At 37.8% G+C, this 20,711-nt stretch overlaps 2 protein-coding genes across 2 annotated transcripts in view; one reads left to right on the top strand and one right to left on the bottom strand.

Moving 5' to 3' along the window:
• The window catches only part of LOC139949263 (uncharacterized), a 41,305-nt gene extending 25,110 nt beyond the window's left edge, over positions 1 to 16,195 (top strand). The window contains exon 2 of the mRNA XM_071947659.1: positions 9,320 to 16,195. Coding sequence (XP_071803760.1) covers positions 9,337 to 13,242 — 3,906 coding nt within the window. The 5' untranslated portion in view covers positions 9,320 to 9,336 and the 3' untranslated portion in view covers positions 13,243 to 16,195. The remainder of the gene's footprint in view (positions 1 to 9,319) is intronic.
• Positions 16,196 to 17,868: 1,673 nt separating this feature from the next.
• LOC139949029 (uncharacterized) lies at positions 17,869 to 19,286 on the bottom strand. Its single transcript, XM_071947428.1, has one exon. The coding sequence runs from the start codon at positions 19,173 to 19,175 to the stop codon at positions 18,102 to 18,104; it is 1,074 nt and encodes a 357-aa protein (XP_071803529.1). The 5' UTR covers positions 19,176 to 19,286; the 3' UTR covers positions 17,869 to 18,101.
• Between the last annotated feature and the right edge of the window lie 1,425 nt (positions 19,287 to 20,711).

Raw genomic sequence — 20,711 nt, 5'->3', positions numbered from 1 at the left:
CAACCGTTCTTGAATGATGGTCATTCAAAGTTTTTTATTAATATAAAATCATAACTTCTGATCTACACAGGGGATTCTTACAATCAATACATCATCGGAATCATCATTCAAAACTCCGTAAACGCCTCGCAGACATAATCCCATTTCGACCTTGTCTTACGGTTCAAAAGTAAGCATTTGTATATTTTCTTGGCTTAAGTGTTTATGCCCAACGCAGCATACCCCTCGCGACTATAGCTTGTTCAGACTTGTTTACACATTAAACGCCAGTGTCATGTGCGTGCACATGGCGTGATTTTCCATTGATAAGTTTTGACTGGCAAAAGGTCACCTACGGAGCTCCAGGAGTGCCATCCAACATATTGAGTTACCGACATACGTTATCTCATCAAGACGACTTATTTCGTGGAACCAGTTACTAACCGACATATTAATTTGCTAAGTCGACTTACTCAAAACTATCAGTTGACTTAATAACATAATTTATCTCATCAAGTCGACTTAGATAAAATGTTAAGTCCACTTACTGACATAATTTATCTCACCAAGTCAACTTACAGTTTACTTATACACAGCCTGCACACGTTGCAAAGTGAGATTGCGAGTTAGGGCCCGCGTGATCGCTAATAATGTGGGGCGTTTTTTGTGCCTGGGATGCAGAAGAATAACCACAATCTAAGACTTGAATCAAGTCTACACCTCGTCCAACTCCGATTGTATTAGTCAATTCAGGCATCCTCTTCACTTTTATTTTATGTAACAAGCAAAATGATTAATTTACTGATTATATTTAAAAAAGGTTAATGGCTGTTAGCAAACTGCGTCCAACTAACACTACATGGTGTACATGTACTTGCAAAATAGGTTTTGACCCTACTAAATAACTACGTGAGAAGATTGAGACAATAAATCATGAATTCAGTTCAAACGGATAAAAGTTTGTTTTCGTCATATTATTCATCAAACTATAAGCCTTTACACAATGAAAAAAATTCAAAACAAAATGTGTGTATGGAAGGTACCAGACAGCACGTAGAGCCGAGTTGAAAAGTGACAATACCAAAGTGCAACCATGAGCCGTGAAGTTACATTATTATATGATGGTTGTCAAAAGGATAAAAAGGTTGTTGTCGCCACAACCAACCCCCTTATACTCAACGAACCATGTGAATATATTCAAACAAACGAAGCCTTCTAAAGAATATCCATGCATAGATTTGCCAGGTGCATAACATTATGTCCCAGCCAGCACTGTGATTTATGTGTGTTTTACTAGTTTCCTCACTCCCCAACCAAAGTGACTACAATACGTCTCTATTGAATAACAATGGTATATTTCGTCATGGTTTTTATTTTCAGCTTTTCCATAGATCCTGTTTTTTATGACTCCCAAAAATGGCCGACCGTGTTAGTTCGCAAAGTAAAAGGAAAACCACGCAATTTCGAGGCAAATTTGTGTGGATCATTTTACAACATCTTTCCAACCATTATGTATTTTTAACGCTTTTTATAGACCAACTCGTCCGATCCAAGACAACCTGTTCCTTTAACGCATGTAATGTTATTTACATAAAATAAGAAAATAATGGAACCCACGATCGGGCTAAGCATACTAATTATGTATCGTTTGGAACCTCCTTAACATCTCCTGCCCTAGTGGTGCCCGATCCAAGGCGTCAAACATGACTTAAAGCCATTGGACCCTTTCGGTAAACAGTATTGCCCAAGGCCCACACTTCGTGTATCAAAACTTCTATATCAAATAACAAACCTGTGAAAATTTAGCCTGGAGAAAATAACGGGAAAACCCACTCTCGTATTCGCGCGTTTCGCCGTGTCATGACATGTGTTTAAAATAAATCCGTAATTTTTTTGACCCAGAGTGGCTCGGTCCAAGTTGTCAAACATAATGATAATGAAGTAAATTTAATCACAAACAATGGAACCCCCATGAGCGGGCTAAGCACGGGCTAATCATACTAATACTCTGGTAGCACCATGTAATGCTTTACAAGGTGCTGTGGCGCAATTTTGCTGCCGATCGGACCGGGAACACCGGGGCGAAATCCTTCTCTTTTCGATAAGTACACTGGGTTTCTTTTATATGCGTTACATAACACATGGGACCAACGGCTTTACGTCCCATCCGAAGGACGAAGCAATGGTTAAGTGACATCATAATTTTGTAAAGTTAAGAAAACTCCAAAACATCTTTTGACCCAGAGGTGCTCGGTCCAAGTTGTCAAACATAATGATAATGAAGTAAATTTAATCACAAACAATGGAACCCCCATGAGCGGGCTAAGCACGGGCTAATCATACTAATATTTTGTAACCGTTGGAACCTACTTTATATCTTTGCCTGGTCAAACATCATTTAAAGGGGCATTACAGTATTACATTTAGTTTTAGCCCGCAAACGTAAAGTTAAAAAGCAATATAAAGACTAGGAAAAAGAGTGCTCTCATAGTGGTGCGCAAGGTTTGATACACACACATCTCAACGCGTGTTCAGGCTGTTAAGTCGACTTGGTGAGATAGTTGTAAATAGTTGCGTTAAATAATAAGTTTACACTTGGCGCCTCATAAGGGAACGTGTTCCTTTAATTGTTAGTTGTTCGAGCAACAACCCTTTTGATGCTAAATTACCATAAGACACATCGAGAAAAAAAAATCTTTGCATTTTTAACAACACTTATTTCATTGCCTCAAACGCTGCCCTTGACGATATCCGAACACCTTGTGTTTGTTTCTACAAACACTAAATTCTAGGTTTTTTTAGGTGTTCGGGCAACAGCCCGAACAACTCTTTGATTTTGTTCGGTTTTTTTTTTTTTAGGTGTTCGGGCAATAGCCCGAACAACTCTTTGTTATTGTTCGTTTTTTTTTTTTTTAGGTGTTCGGGTAACAGCCCGAACAACTCTTTGTTATTGTTCGGTTTTTTTAGGTGTTCGGGCAACAGCCCGAACAACTCATTGATTTTGTTCGTTTTTTTTTTTTTTTGTTTTTTTTTTAGGTGTTCGGGCAACAGCCCGAACAACTCATTGAATTTGTTCGGTTTTTTTTTTTTTTTTTTTTTTTTTTAGGTGTTCGGGCAACAGCCCGAACAACTCATTGATTTTGTTCGGTTTTTTTTTTTTTTAGGTGTTCGGGCAACAGCCCGAACAACTCTTTGATTTTGTTCGTTTTTTTTTTTTTTTTTTTTTTGGTTTTTCTTATTCTTCGTCTCGTCGATTGTCCGCAAGAAAAAGCATAGTTGCGAAGCTTGCATTAAGTTGAAATTACACAGGTAGACAATAACCAGTAGATGATGCAAAAGTTGTTACGTCACGATGACGTCATCAGTTGACGAGATACACGCATTCAAGGTTTGTTATTTCAAAAAATCATAACTTTAGATCTACATGAGGGATTTTTACAATCAATACATCATCGGAAAGGGCATTAAAAACTCCGTAAACGCCTCCCAGATATGACCCCATTTTGATTTTGTCTTCCGGCTCAAAAGAGAGGTTGAAAATTTCAAAATTCATGTATAAAGAACTACAAAATTCCCCATTGATTGCGCGTAAAGATTTTACAATTACATGTACATGTACTTTGTCACCACGTGTAAGCATGCGGTGCATTGCGGTCACCACGTGTAAGTATGCGGTGCATTGAGGAGCATTTCGCGCTCTGCACCACGTGTTGATCGTTTTTGTCTGCGTTCGAGGCGTTCTCAACATAATGTCAGTTTTCTTCAACGGTAATAATTATTGGTTTTATCTACGACCATACTGCGTTGATAACACCGGTCACTAAAGTTAAACAAAATCGGGACCAGTCAGTATTTGGATGGGAGACCACTTGGCGACCAAAATTTGTACTATTTATTTTTGTATTTAATTTTTTTTCTCCTATAAATAGCTTCGCTTTAGTCTGTTTTCAAGGCGTTTTCAACAAAGATTTCCCTCCCGGTTAGTTAGTCTCTTCTCCAGTCGTCATTATGCATAAGCTCCTAATATCCTCAACCACACAAGCTATTTTGACAATCTATACATCATATGAAAGGGCTTTACGTACGTAGTCTGTTACGTACTGCTGCTACTATCATTCATTCTTTGGTCACTTCTCGCCTTGACAATGGTAATTCCCTATTATACGGAGTTACCGAACACCAGCTCCACAAACTACAACTTTTACAAAATGCTGCCGCTCGTGTTTTAACAAAATCTAAAAAACATGATCATATTACACCTATATTACAGGAACTTCACTGGCTACCCATTCGACAACGAATTCAATTCAAAATTCTACTTATTGCATTTAAATCTCAGTTCGGCTTGACTCCGTCTTATATTTCAAATCTCCTTGTACCTTATGCCCCCTCTCGCACTCTTCGTTCTTCTGCTAAGTCCCTTTTAACTATTCCTAGAACTTCCTCATTGTATGGCGATCGTGCCTTTTCCACTTGTGCTCCCAAACTTTGGAACGCTCTACCTTACAACATCAGGCGCTGTAGTTCACTTCCATTGTTTAAAAACATGCTTAAGACTCATTTATTTAAATCCTCTTACACTTAGCTCATTACATGTCTTGACAGTAGATTATTCATTGTATAATTTTGTATTATGTTCTGTTTCTTTTTTGATGTATGTATTGTTTTTTTTTGTTCTGCGCCTCGGAATAGGGTCTTGTACACTAGATAGATGGCGCATTATAAATGCATTATTATTATTATTATTATTATTATTTTCAAGGTGTTTTCAACAAACATTTCCCTTTCGGTTAGTTAGTCTCTTCTCCAGTCGTCATTATGCATAAGTTCCTATGTCCTCAACCACACATTCTATTTTGACAATCTATACATCATATGAAAGGGCTTTACGTACGTAGTCTGTTTTCAAGGTGTTTTCAACAAACATTTCCCTTTCGGTTAGTTAGTCTCTTCTCCAGTCGTCATTATGCATAAGTTCCTATGTCCTCAACCACAAAAGCTATTTTGACAATCTATACATCATATAAAAGGGCTTTACGTACGTAGTCTGTTTTCAAGGCGTTTTCAAAAAAATCCTTTTCGGATTTCTTTGCAATTTGACGAGCTATTAACAACACTTTTTGCATTGATTCAAACACTGACCCAACAATAGCCGAACACCTAGTGTTTGTTTCTACAAACACTATATCTAGTTCTTCTTCTTCTTCTTCTTCTCCACGTCCCTTGTCCGCTAACAAAAGCGCCTTTCCCAAATTCGTATGAACTTGAAACTTCACACATAGTTAGCGATTTATTAGGAGAAGAAACCGTGTGAGTAACGTCATGATGACGTCATCAATTCTTGAGTTATGAATATTCAAAGTTTATTAATTCAAAAAATCATAACTTTTGATCTACATGAGGGATTCTTACAATCGAAACATCATCGGAATCGTCATTGAAAACTCCGTAAACGCCCCACAGACATGACCCCATTTTGATGTTGTCTTCCGGCTCAAAAGAGAGGTTGGAAATTTCAAAATTCACGTCTAAAGAACAACGTAAATCCCCATTGGTATGTGCATAAACATTGCACGTAGGCATACACACAACGTGTACTGTATTAGCGGTGCAGCAGAGCACGCTCCAGTGATCATCCATTCTGCTTATTAGCGGCGATTGTCCGCTAAAAAAAGCACACTTTCCAAGCACATATAAAGTTGAAACTTCACACATAGTTAGATATGTATAAGGAGAAGAAACCGTTTGAGTTATGTCACGATGACGTCATCAATTCTTGAGTTATGAATTTTCAAAGTTTATTATTTCAAAAAATCATAACTTTTGATCTACATGATGGGTTGTTACAATCGACACATCATCGGAAAGTTCGTTAAAAACTCCGTAAATACCTCGCAGACGTGATCCCATTTTGAGCTCGTCTTCTGGTTCAAAATCGAGTTTGAAAATTCACAATTTCTTGTATAAAGAACTACGAAATTTCCCCATTGGTTGTGCGTAACACTTGTGGCGTACACGTGTAGTGTATTAGGCATAATTTATTTGGTGGCATGCTGCCAAGTTTGTTGTACTCTGTGCCATAGCGTGATATGCATAGAGCTATATAGCTATGCAGAACGCTGCGAAAACGATTTCATTTCAATCTTCAGCGTCAAATTGTTCAAATGTTACCCTTCTGATGGCTTAGTGGTCAATGTGGAACTGAAGACGAAGTTTCGCTGAGATGGCTACCTACTTCAGTGATTCATGGGACTTTTAATTATGTGAGAAAACAACAGTACAAAATGACGAACATTGGTCATGTTTTGGTTAAACACCGAGAAGAATAGAGTCGTTACATCGATCGACCACTCCCCCCGGGTGAAGGGCGTTTAGGGCCCTCGGAATTCACGTCAGTATTACGATATCTATTACTTCTTGAACTTAGCATAATCATCAATTGTTTTGATTATTTGTTAAAACAATTATCCAAGTTATTTTGAGTTAAATATTTTGAAGAAAAAAAATCTCTGAAATAACATAAGCCCTTTCAAACTTTCTCTAGTAGGAAAGGACGTTACGTAACCTAATCTATTTCTACCTCCATGCACAGACATGGATGTTACAATACAAAACATTCAAAGAAAACAGAATGGTTAAAGCATAAGGCCCAAGCAATTAGGAGTGGTCTTGCTAAAATAAACTGCCGGATTAAACAACACTTTAGTACAAACAAATCAATAAAAGTCAGCACATAGTTAGATATGCATTAGGAGTGGAATAATGTGTTAGTTAGGTCATGATGACGTCATCCATTCTTGAGTAATAAAAATTCAAACTATTATTTCAAAAAATCATTATTTTTGATCCACGTTTTTTTTTTTTACTTCTTTTTTAAAATATTATCAATAGAGCGCGAAAAAGCTTCATGAAGAATAGTCTTCGTTCAAGGCGGTTAAAACATACTTGCCCCTTACAGTCTTTTCTTCAGTCGTCAGTCAATATTTCCTAAGTTCATATTTCCTAAACTACATAAGCTATTTTGACAATCTGTACATCATATGAAAGGGCTTTACGTACTTGACAGAAATGGATATGTTGGTGAACTTTCGTTGACCTTTTGACCTGTTTAAACGGGAAGTGACTGTGAAATGATTTGAAAGGGCGTGGTTTATTGTCTTTTAGGTCGAAATAAACATCCTTTGATGCTTTACCATCACACCATAACAAGTCTGGCAAAGGTCTGGTTTAAAACAAATATTACCGATGACGTCACCAAACATACACTTTTACTAGATGACGTAATCATGTGGTTTTGACAGTTTTTGTAATTTGAATAATTTATTACAAATCTTGAGAAGAAAGCAAGGTGTAATATTTGTTTTTTAATCCAGGCTTTTACTCCCGGAAACCGAACACCTTGAGTTTGTTCACAAACTCTCAATCTCTAGTTCTTCATACTTCTTCTTCTTCTTCTTCTCAGCGTCCCTTGTCCGCTAACAAAAGCGCCTTTTAAAAACTCGTATGAACTTGAAACTTCACACATAGTTAGCGATTTATTAGGAGAAGAAACCGTGTGAGTTACGTCATGATGACGTCATCAATTCTTGAGTTATGAATATTAAAAGTTTATTAAATCAAAAAATCATAACTTTTGATCTACATGAGGGATTCTTACAATCGAAACATCATCGGAATCGTCATTAAAAATTCCGTAAACGCCCCACAGACATGACCCCATTTTGATGTTGTCTTCCGGCTCAAAAGAGAGGTTGAAAAATTCGAAATTCAAGTCTAAAGATCAACGTAAATCCCTATTGGTATGTGCATAAACATTGCACGTATGCATACACACAACGTGTAGTGTATTAGCGGTGCAGCAGAGTCACGCTCCAGTGATCATCCATAGAGCGCGAAAAGGCTTCATGAAGAATAGTCTTCGTTCAAGGCGGTTAAAACATACATGCCCCTTACAGTCTTTTCTACAGTCGTCAATATTTCCTAAGTTTATATAACCTAAACTACATAAGCTATTTTGACAATCTATACATCATATGAAAGGGCTTTACGTACTTTACAGAAATGGATATGTTGGTGAACTTTCGTTGACCTTTTGACCTGTTTAAACCGGAAGTGACTGTGAAATTATTTGAAAGGGCATTGTTTATTGCCTTTTAGGTTGAAATATACATCCTTTGATGCTTTACCATCACAGCATACAAGTCTGGCAAAGGTCTGGTTTGAAACAAATATTACCGATGACGTCACCAAACATACACTTTTACTAGATGACGTAATCATGTTGTTTTGACAGTTTTTGCAATTTGAATCATTTATTACAAATCTTGAGAACAAAGCAAGGTGTAATATTTGTTTTTTAATCCAGGCTTTTACTCCCGGAAACCGAACACCTTGAGTTTGTTCACAAACTCTCAATCTCTAGTTTACATATTTTTTTCCTATTGGACCTAGAGAAGATTTTCTTAATGTTCCTAAGAAGCGCTTGATTAAAAAAATAATGACTTTTATTTAAGTAAGTATAAAGACTTTCTATGTACTAATTTGACTTGTAACACTTACGTGGAAGCTAAAAAAACAACTCTAGCACCACAATTTGAACGGTCATCATCTTTACGTCAACGGAAAATGCACTAAAGACTTAACCACACAGTGTGACCCTAATTAATTTTAATTAACTTTCGGTTACGTTTAAAAATAAAAAAGGCTTCTGAGCTACTCAATAGACTTTCACAATCTATCTGGGAAAAAACATAACAACTTAAAAAACCGCAAACCAAATAAATTTATATTGATACCTCACCATGCAATGCCTCAAATCCTATAAACTTACGCAAAGCGTAAACCTATTTGACCTTTTTTACAATTTAAGCCAAAAGTTGATGTTTATTTAGTGAAAACACAACTACTGGGCCAAACGTTGAATTGTTCCCGCTGTTATTAGGTTTTCTCAAGAATTAAGTCAAACATTGAGTTACAAATCACTCTTTACTGTACAATTTGCACAACAAAAAAATCGTCAGCTGTTTATTTATTTATTTATTTATTCATTTAAAGATATTTATACAGGATTGAAAAAAATCAGCACAGAGCTTGTGTCAAGAAAACTCTCAACGTCCAGCTGTTCATGTTACGGTATAAATATTCACGTGCCCCAAGTTTCGTGTTCTTGCTTAAACTGAGGACAAAGAGTTTTTCGCAATAAAAAACTCCATTGACATTGTTCTTGATGTAAAAAGTATTATGTCGGTATGAGAAAAATGGCATATTATTCGATCCACCAAACCCACTAAAATAATCTATTGTTTTTGACGGCAAAATATCTGCATTTCTATTTTTGCAGGCTTGGTCGTCACCATCATGACAGCGGAGATCTCGAGGACACTTGAGCTTCCGGCATTGGGTCGACCAATGCAGCTCGGAATGCTGTATGATTGCCGCAGTGACACTCCTATACCAGGAATTACGCTATGGGATCCAACGATATTACACAATGATCGCGACGTCTTTCTGAAGCCTGAGACACAGTTCAGCATCATCTCATCGGATGGAGTGAAAGACAAAACATCCGCCCTGAAAATCGAAGCAGAATTGAAGGCAAGTTTCTTATGCGGTTTAGTTGACGTGCACGGAGCAGCCAAGTACCTCAATGACACAAGAGCATCGGAGCGCCAATCTCGTCTGACTCTGCATTACGAAACAACTACAAGGTTTGAACAGTTAACAATGAAACATTTTGGAAGACACAATGTTCAGCACACCGAAGTCTTTGATCAAGGTACTGCAACTCATGTTGTAACGGGTATATTGTATGGGGCAAAAGCATTTTTTGTGTTTGACAGGGACTGTACAAATGAGGAAAAGATTAAGAATGTACAGGGAATATTAAAGGCTTTAGTAGAGAAGATACCTTTACTTCCAATTGGAGGGGTTGGATCAGTCACGCTCAGTGATCGAGAACAAAAAGAACAGACAAACATACGTTGTACATTTCACGGTGATTTTACCCTGGGAGCAAATCCATCAAATTTTGAAGAGGCTATCGAGGTATACAAGCAGTTGCCAACTTTGTTGGGTAAGGATGGAGAAAATGCCGTACCCATGCGGGTTTGGCTTTACCCCTTAGTTAAGTTAGACGACAGGTCTGCCAAATTGGTCCGAGAAATTAGCGTTAATCTTATCAGCGATTCTCAAAAGATTCTTGAGGGGTTGGACCAAATGCAGGTTAAATGTGATGACACTAAGACGCAACAAATATGTACAGATTTTCCTCAATTTGTAGATAATATTGCTAATCTGAAAGAACTGCTCCTCCGTAAGAAGTTGTCCTTCAGACAATTTCTAGCTCAAGTGCTGCCCAAAATTCGCGGAGGAAGTGTTCAAGAAAGTAAACTTCATCAAGCTGTAGTTGATTTTGAACAATGTCCGTTCAATTTGAAACAGGTTGATGATTGGCTAAGTAGCAAAGGGAACGAGATGGGTGTTGTAGAGGCTTATGTGCAATCGTTTAAAGGGATTCAAATCGTCAGCTCTCGTGCAGATCTCAATGCAATAATTAGGAACCCTCTGACTGAGTATATTGTCTGCTTTGCATTTCCTTGTATTGGACATAAAGATGAGTACCTAACTGTACTGTCCCTATGTCTCAAGTCTGACGAGGCAGAATCATACATTCCGGTAAAGGGGTGGTTTGATGACGTGTCGGCATCCAAGGATGTTAGGAGATATGCCAAAAGCTTTGTTGAGTTTTACAAGACGAACTCAACGAACCCGGACACCATCTTCGCGGTGTCAGGGTTTGACGATGGTGATGAAACTACTGTTGGTGGGTCAATGTTTCTGTACGAGCATGGGGTTCTAACAACAAAGACCTTTGAACCACCAGGTAGTCCAGTTAAACTCAAAGTGTCTGGAAAGTCTCATGATTCAGTTTCCCTTAAATGGCAATCACCGAGTCACGGTGTACGAGTGTTGAAGCACTACGTAGTCAAATACAGGGAGGTAGCAGTTCCACAACCGGACTCAACTGATTGGATAGAGGTGCAGACAGATGGAGCCGAAGGATATGTTACTGTATTCAGTTTAAGCCCATTCACTTCCTATGAGTTTAAGGTTGTATCTATTTGTCAAGCCGGGGTAAGTCGGGCTAGTGAAACAACCTCGGCTAAAACCTACCCTACAAGTCCACCGACACAGCTTAGGAAGCATCAATCATCAAAAAGCACTATTTCCATCGTATGGAGCAAACCATCTCAAATTGGCAAAGGTCTAATCATCAACAACTATTTGGTCAAATACAGACCTGCTTCTGGCCCTTCTGAAAGCAAAGTTCACGAGGAAGTAAATACCAGCGATCAGTCGTGTGCTTTTACAGTTAATGATCTGCATTCTAATACTCGATATGAGTTTTTGGTATCTGCTATATGTAGCGGTTCAGTAAATGGTGCAGAAAGCGACTCGATTGAAGTACTCACCGGTTTGTCTCAGAAGACTGAGAGATACGCACATCAAATTGCCAAGAAATCGAGGGTACTTTCCAAAGGTTGTGTGGCAACGGGCGAACCAGAAACTTTACAGCTTCCCTTGAACAAATTACGTTTGAAATCTAATGCTATGTACCGTAGTTACAGCTTTGGTAGGAAGTCTGGGACCTGTCCGAGTCAGCACAAAGTCATCATGGTAGTTGGTGCTACAGGTGCCGGGAAAAGCACATTAATCAATGGCATGGTTAACTACATCTTACAAGTTGAGTGGGAAGATGGGTTTCGATTTAAGATTGTTGATGACCAAGCAGATGGGACCTCTAGGTCACAAGCACACAGTCAAACACAGATCATAACATCATATACCATACACAGAAACACAAACCACAATATCCTTTACACATTGACGATCATCGACACTCCTGGATTTGGAGACACTAGAGGTATCGAGAGAGACAGAGCCATCATCGACCAAATCCGAGATTTCTTCTCTCATTCCGACACTCATCAGGTAGACCACATCGATGGAATAGGCTTTGTCGCCCAAGCTTCACTAGCACGTCTAACCCATACCCAGAAATACGTCTTTGAGTCCATCCTGTCTGTCTTTGGTAAAGACATCTCGCCAAACATTCTACTTCTGGTTACATTCGCAGATGGCCAAAAACCTCCACTTATTGCAGCAGTCCGAGAAGCAGGTATTCCTTTAAACGATGGAATATTCAAATTCAACAACTCTGCCCTTTTTGCAAACACTAAGGTAGAGTCAGCAGGGTCGGGTGTTGACGATTTCTGCGCTGGTGCATCTGAAGGGGGTGACGATACTAACAATTTTGACAAGATGTGTTGGAGGATGGGGTTTCACAGTATGATGAAATTCTTCCTCGCTCTCGGTCAGCTTGACCCACGAAGCCTGTCTCTCACTAAGGAAGTCCTTGATCAGAGAAAGCGCTTGGAGGTTTCTCTTGAAGGGCTACAGCCTCAGATCAAAATGGGCGTTTGTAAAATTGAAGAGCTTCGTCGAGAGCATCAGATATTGGAGCAACATGAAAAAAACATCGAGGCAAACAAAGACTTCTGTTTCGAATTAGACGTCCAGAGAAGCAGACAAAAAGACATATCAGGCACCGGGAACTTCATCACAAACTGCATGTCATGTCATTTTACATGTCACTACCCGTGTGCCATTGCCAATGACAAGGAAAAACGTAATTGCTATGCAATGACCGATGGTGTGTGCCGTGTCTGTGCAGGTAAATGCATCTGGAACGTTCACTTCAATCAAAAGTACAAGTTTGAATATTACACAAAGAAGGAAACACGAAAATACACCGACGTTGAGAAGCGTTACAAGAACGCAAAGGGCAACAAGCTCACCGTGGAGCAGGTGATTTGCAAACAACAACAAGAGTTCCTAGACCTACAGAAATGCGTGTTCGTCCTAATTACTCAATCGCACGAATGTCTAAAACGTCTTGAGGAGATAGCTTTGAAGCAAAACCCTCTGAGCACGGTTGAGTATGTTGACTTGATGATCGAGTCAGAGAAGATAGAAGCTAAACCTGGCTGGCCATCCAGGGTGGGGGCACTTCAGGGTATCCGAAAACAGGCAGAAATTTTGAGTGAAGTTGCAAAAGGCGAATATGATCCTTTTGAAAACTATAAAAAGGAGTTCCAAACGACGGAAGGAAATGGTTGGTTCAACTTCAGCTTGCCAAGCATGCAAAGCTTGCCAAAGTTTATGCAACCTACAGCAAAAAACAAAGAGACAAATACTAAATAACTCAGCATCATTCCTTCTTGAACCATCTGCCAGACCCGTGAGAAATTTTCAGATCTTGCGACCTTGTTCTGAAGTATACTTTCAGTCTCCTGATCGACCAGCCAGCTCATACAGATGTATAAAAACGTCACCGTTTTTGACATTCTTTAAGGTTGTTCTGTCCCTTTTTGAACTGACAGAAGGTCAAGAACGCGAATGTTTGTCCCTCAGCCTTTTTCACTTGAAGTTGCACTGTGTGGTGACGTGTTTGATTTCTGCGGGTTCAACAAGTTTTACTTTGGAGATTTCTCTTCAGTTATAGATTGAGAACATTTGTAATTGACTTCACTATGCTAAATCGTCGCAAACTATGTGTGGGTTGGTACCATTAGATTGTTCTTCCTTCTTGATTTGACAATGTTGATAAGTTCATGCTTTGTAGATTAGTTGGCAGTTGTGTCTTTGTGGAGACTTAAAAGATTCGTAAATTTGAGAAACATAGAGCCAGTTGTAGACCTGTGCTTAGTTCAGGTGTTTTTAGTTCCCAATATACATATTTTGTTGCAAACTTGTACATGGAATTTGAGTGATTCGACTAACCACATTTCTTATACATTTTACACCATATAAGGGTGAATACGTTTTGACTTGAACATTTAACATTACATTATTGTCTTGTGAAATTTTTAAGTCTTTGTAAGACTGATTCTAATTGGATTTTTTGTCGCAAGTTTTGTTTTCTTCTTTTCCATTTGAACATGTTTGGACTAACTTTTTTTTAGGTGTGGGTGTTCATACTAGTCTACATAGGTCAATTATTTAGACTAATATTCTAGTCGCATTTCAACAGCCAATATTTTGTGTGTGTAAATAATTCCATCGAAGTTTTTGCCAGACAAAAAAAATAAAAAATGCTTCCACCTTATTAAACTTAATTGTCGCGGGTTAATTTTATTGTATAATTTGTAAAGGTATAAAGGAATAAATCAGTCAAAATGGTTTCAAAAACAAACAAAGGTGTAATTTCCTTTTCGTACAAGACCAATGATAATGTTACCATAACATTATGTTAATGACATTTGAAGGGACCTTAAAGGCAGTGGACACTATTGTTAATTACTCAAAACAATTGTTAGCATAAAAACTTACTTGGTAACAAGCAATGGAGAGCTGTTGAAACGTCTGCCTTTGAAGTAACGTAATTTTCGAGAAAGTATTAAATTTCCACGAATTTAATTTTGAGACCTCAGATTTAATTTTTGAGTTCCCAAAATCAAACATTAGAAAGCACATAACTTCGTGTATCAAGGTTGCTATTTCTTTCATCATTATTTGGCAACTTTGAGATACACCAAGTGAGAAGACTGGTCTTTGACAGTTACTGAAGGTGTCCATTGTCTTTAAATCACAAGCTTTCATGTATTTTAACATGATTATAATTGCTTTATCTTGAAGAGAACAATTTGCCACCATTTTATAAGTGTATTAAGCTCCGGCTAACCTCTTTTTAACAAATTTGTTTGTATTTTAAAAGTGGCTTCAATAGGTTACTCATAGTATTGTGTATACATGTTACATTTGCTAGACGGTTTTGTAGTGGGATATACTGATTAAGAATACATTTTTCTATGAGAATTTATTTCAACGCATAGTGTGTGTAAGTTTGTATTTGGAAAACCTTGTCTTAGTGAATATTCAGTGGCTATTATCATATGGGAAATATTTGTTTATGTGTAATGGATCCTTACATCACAAGTCTTAGCAACTTTACCTTAAAAACTACTATTCATTTCAAATAACTCCCTTTTCCTTTTGAGAAGTTGTTTAGAAAGACAATGAGCAGAAAGCATGGTCTGACGAGTAAAAACAAATGGTTTTACAAAATAGCATGACATTGCAAAAAACCTTTACGACTTAAAGGAATATTCATTTGAATCATTGTAAAAATAGATACTTTGAAAACAAATTATAGCCAGAACCCTCAAACCTAAGGCAACGTGCCCCTTTAAGTCTGCTACATTGTTGTCATCAAACTTTATATTACCTTTCGTAAGTTTAACTTGTAATCAAAGTATATAATTCAATAATTGAAATTGTAATCGATAATATTGAAATTAAGGCTTTCCCCGACTTGGTCAATGTATCTTGTATTGTTAATTGTCGAACAAAGTTATTGTTAGATCCAAAATACTTCTTTAGCAGTACGACTAAGGAGCCCAAATGTAAAGATAAGATATTTCAGTGAAAACATCAAGTTTTAACAAGTGTTTATTTACTTCTTAAGAGCCAATTGATCAAGACATTTGCTCAGAATAGTAAGGTATTAAATAACAATTATACGTATTGATTAACAGGTCCTTAAAACAAATAATTATGCGGATACATTGGAAACAAAAGTAAAAATAAATATGTTTCTTCTTTTCGCCTAACAAATACTTCTTCACTGCTTGTGATCATGAAAACCAGAAGCGTAAAAATATGCAAAACATATTTTTATAAAATGTATAAATTGCACTAAGAACCATAAATTATAGTTCCGAGCAGACTGAGTGGTAAGTGCTGAGCAAATTTTATTCTAAAACTAACTTTCAGAAAACTTAATGTTTAATGTTACTCTAATACAAGCAACCACCGGTGATCTTTTTATAAAATGTCATTAGGTTTGTTTCTTTAGTTGCATATTAAAACTTATAATAAAATTTGACTAAACTACAAACACAACGAACAAACCTTGTTTTATTGCAAAAGTTGGTTATTAATTATTTAGGGCAAAATGCATTTACCGACATTATATACTAAGGGTTAAATATTTTCCCTGACGTACCCAGCTGAAAGTGGACGATGATTTGATTTGATTGTTCAACATTACGTTAAAAGCACACACAGCTGTAGTAGTATAGTAGGTTAAATAGTATCAAATGTTTTCACTTCAAGAAACACGTTGCCTTGGATCGGACGAGTTGGTCTGAAAAAAAAAAGCATTAGTAACCGTTTGTTATAAAAATGCAGGGTTAGAAAGATGTTTTAAAAGTAGAATACAATGATCCACATAACATTGCCTCGAAATTGCGTGGTTTTCCTTTTCCTTTGCAAACTAAACGGTCGGTCATTTATGGGAGTCAAAAAGTTGACTCCCATAAACGGCCGACCGTGTTAGTCGACGAGGAAAAAGGAAAACCGCGTAATTTCGAAGCACGTTTGTGTGGATCATTGTATTCTACTGTTACAACATCTTTCCACCCATATGCATTTTATAACAAACGGTTACAAATGCTTTTCAAAGACCAACTCGACCGATCCAAGGCAACGTGTTCCTTTAAGTGTGAGAAACAACTCTTGCATGAATCGTTTACCGGATTTCTGAGTATTAGTGTCAAAATTGCTCCGCCCAGAAAGCAGCGATTGGTTCAGCGGCTGTTCAGCAACTTAAGCTAGTTTCAAAGGAGTTGAAGGGTTGATAAAGACTGCGAAAAAATTGGAAAAGGCACCAAAAAGAAAAGAGCGATGGGTGAAAACATGAAAACAAACTAGTTGAAACTAATTACCCCACTTCAATGCTGTAATATTTGAGAATATTTCGTAAAGTTTTTATATTTTCCGAACTTAATTGTCACCTGCCATTTATACTATTAATAATGCTTGGTTTTACCAATCGATTTCGTTTGAATTAAAAATGTATATGCTGCCTACGTAATGGTTAAAGCAAACTTGTTTCCGCCTGACTATTTTTCTTATACTTTGGCCTTTTTTCCCGTCTCGTTTATATCTTTTCCGCCTCTAAGGCCTATACTTCTCAACCCAAAGCCTGTTTCCATTTCTTGGTTATTTGTCAGATAAAAATAATAGTTTTTACCGTTCTGTTTTATTCATTTGCTTTGACAAAACGGAGACAACATTCAAATAATTGATTCAAAACAACATTGATTGCCAAAACGCGACAAGTGCTGAAACCTTTTCGAAATGATATCCCAATGTTTCGTCACCGGAGTAAGGCTTGCCTGGCAGAGCGTGTAACCAAACGAGACGAACAATGAATTTCTGAAATCTAAAGTGTTATACATTTATAGTCAAAGATAACAACTTGGCTTTTACTGACTCATTTTTGGTGGTTGAAAATGCAATTACAATAAACGTTTCATGAAATGTAAGCTTTTGATAAAACGAAGACAATACTCAAGTAATTTGAAACGTTATTTTTGTCCCTCAGTTAGTAATGTAGTTCAGTTCCCTAAGGTAGTCCTTGCTGAAACCTTTTGAAAGATTAGTTACAATGTATACAGCGGATTAGTGCTTGTCCGGCGAAGCAAACAGTCATAACAAAGCAGAGCAATCAAAGTGTTGCCTCTTATCAATTTCTAAAGATCTCTGCAGAGAGGTGCCGGTAATTGGTTCCTTTGTTGAAGCCACTGCCCCAGCCTGTTTGAGTACAGCTCATGCATATTCGTGTGACGTAGTGTAGCTTTGTGAATTGACCTGTAGATAATGAGCTCATTAAAGTGGTGAAAGAAAAACCGCCGGGATCCGGGGGTTTCCGGCGGGAAATGGGGGTTAGTTAAAGACGGCCTCCCTTAATGTGATGAGCAACAAGTTTTATACTCAGGCCGGATGATCACCTCATCCCACCACTGTCTCAAATCAAGAAGCATCTTAACTCCATCATGCATCTCCTGAAAGAAGGCTTGGTAATGGTTAACAAAGGAATGTTTACCTTCAGAGACACGCCCTCTATTACGCTTATAACACGTTTGCTCACCTTGGATAATTGTTTTATATAGTAATACAAGAAAAAAATGACACCAATTATGTTCGGGAAAGCATACAAGAACCCTTCCCAAAAGGAGTTAAGGAGGTTGGAATGATATAGGGTACTGTGTTTCCTCTCATAGCTCTCTGGATTTGTCCTGAGTAAGTGCAACAGGGGAATATGTTCTATCATTACAAACGCTACAAAAAAACAAAGTACACCTCATAATTAAAATGCAGTTGTTATTATTTCCCCAGTTACATAGCGTGTAATTAAGCCCAAGTGGGAGATCCGATTTCAGACTGAGTCTTTCGACACCATTTTTAGGATCTTTCTCCGGTGGATTTTGCTGGAGTAAAAAACCCAAAGCCATTGGTGAAAACAGAGCCAAGATGACACGAAGTGAGCGGATCCATATTAGCCAGAATTCGGTAGGCAAGACTCTTATCTGATGGCCGTCTCTTTGCCAGCAGTCAAATCCACTTGTTTCTTCCATCAATTTGTACGGGTTAACAAAAATCCAATCTCTTACACTATGATCCAGTTGTTTCTCAAGACACATCAACTCCTCATCATCCTCACCCTCCTCAGCCTGATGTGTACCATCTTCTCCTTTCGTCAAGTCTTGAAGAAGTCTTTTGATCTCCTCAATTGTCTCTTCATCAGTTGAATTTGGTTCGTTGCAAACAGAAGATGCATTTATCTTCACTGTTAATGAGAACACGCCAGGTTTTAATGTTGACAGTGACATTATCTTGAAATCAAAGGGAGCACCAAGTAACAGTTTTCCCCTACCTCCTTTGGACCACACCCATGTCTGTGGATCAATAATGTCTCCGATGTCATCTAAGTAGGCCGAAGGGTCGTCAAAATCCACGTTTACGAAACCAAGATTCAGGTAGACGAAAATGGCGCCCTCTTTTACAAGTCTTTTGAACTCTTTCTCCGGTTGAAACGACTCGGAAGTAAAAATGGAGAAGTTGCAATATGGCGGTGAAGTGTTAATTGTATGAGAGGATCTACTTTTCAGCAAATCCCCTCCAATGCCCACCTTATCTCCACCTAATGTTGGTCCGAGAACCAACTGACGTGCTGGTGCACCATGAAGCAGCCCAAACACGGCAAGAAATACAACCAAGAAGAAAGTCATGCCGGTAGTATGCCTACATCTGCTACCCATGCTGGATTCCCTCTGGATTAATACATTCATCTTTAAAATCGTAGTTGAAAAACGAAGAACTTAAACGCTGGTGTGTGTACAAGGGCCAAGGCCTTCCAAACTCAGACTGTTCTGAACAAAATGTCATTTGAATGTTCAGTCTCTTTTATAGACGATGTGACCTATGTTTACATTCAAACCGCCCTCTGTTGACAAAACACTATATACGTCATGTTTCGCCGGGCACTGAGTTGCGCAGTCATAGTAAGATTGCGTACACTTTCTAGCTGGCTGCCAAAACACAAAGGTTTTGCCCGGCGGTATGCGCGCGAATCATGTTATGGTTTTCGTGTGACGTCAGAGGTCACATCGTCTATACACCAAACCTTGTTTCAAGTGCTGCCATTTGACCCGATCAATAGGCATTCGATTTGGGCGTTTTCGGCAGGGCTGTGACTGAAGGGCACAACACCGATGTTGTTTTTGCAAATAAAAACATGAGCGGGGAAATGGGGAATTCCCAAATATTTCACAACTCAAGCGTGCTTTACAAATTTGTTTACCAACTCAACTCGAATACGAAAAGGGGCAAAGATTAAAAGATTTTCTGCTTATGAGAAGCTCTATAGAATTGGGTCCTGATGTTTAGCTTGCTCATGAGTACGTGGAGTACGTGCATTTTTATTATATCCGCATGATACTTTCAACTAATATATTATACCCTTTGAAACTTATCTTTTCAAATGATATTTGACTCGCCCAGAACAGCTTTTGTCAATCTTGATTGTAGTGGTATTTGTTATAAATGTGAAAGTCAAACACATCCATGAATTCGCTGAAGCACGAAGGAAACTGATGTGTACCTAGACTCACACAAAAACAACTTGACGTGTGTCTCTACACAAAATGGAGTTTCATATTACAAATTAAAAATATTCTTAATGAAATAATTACAGAATGAAAATCTACTATTTAAAAACAACAGAAGTTGCTTTTCACAACACGTTAGTCTAGCTGGACTAGTCTGGTGGAGCATTGTGAGTGTAAAATTAAAAAGGAAATTAATTTCGACATCGAAGCGAAGGGTACTGTCTGCGAGCTGTTTGTCAGACGTGGAAATGGTTGCATAATCTAAAATCTTTCCAAGGGTTATCAACAGCCTATTGCTGGTAGTACTGTTACTTTATTCCGAAAAGTGTAGTTATATAGGTCTGTATGATTGGTAAAAAATGCGATTGGCGAAACAAACTTATTTTGTAACGAACTACAGCAGCTTTGGAAAGTATAATGCCTTTTTTATTGTTTAATGTTTTGCTTCTTTGACTTAAAAAAAACTTTCCACTTGCAGTTATATCATGTTTTTGAAATGAACATTTCACAGGCTAGTTTAACGATTACAACATGTACCTACAGGGTTGAAACATACAGTGGGTTCCAATTACCAAAAGTGTACAATCCCTTAACTGTCCGCCAATGCTTCAAACACTTATCACGAAACTTGTTTAACTTAATTGATTTGTATTTTGCTTGCTGTATTTAGCATCATAACACACATTAATTGGCTTAAATAACACATCAATAGCTGAA

Source organism: Asterias amurensis, chromosome 16 (assembly GCF_032118995.1).
Source record: "Asterias amurensis chromosome 16, ASM3211899v1".
NCBI lineage: Eukaryota > Metazoa > Echinodermata > Asteroidea > Forcipulatida > Asteriidae > Asterias > Asterias amurensis.
Note: the sequence above shows the minus strand (reverse complement) of the source record. Positions and strands in the feature narration are given on the sequence as shown.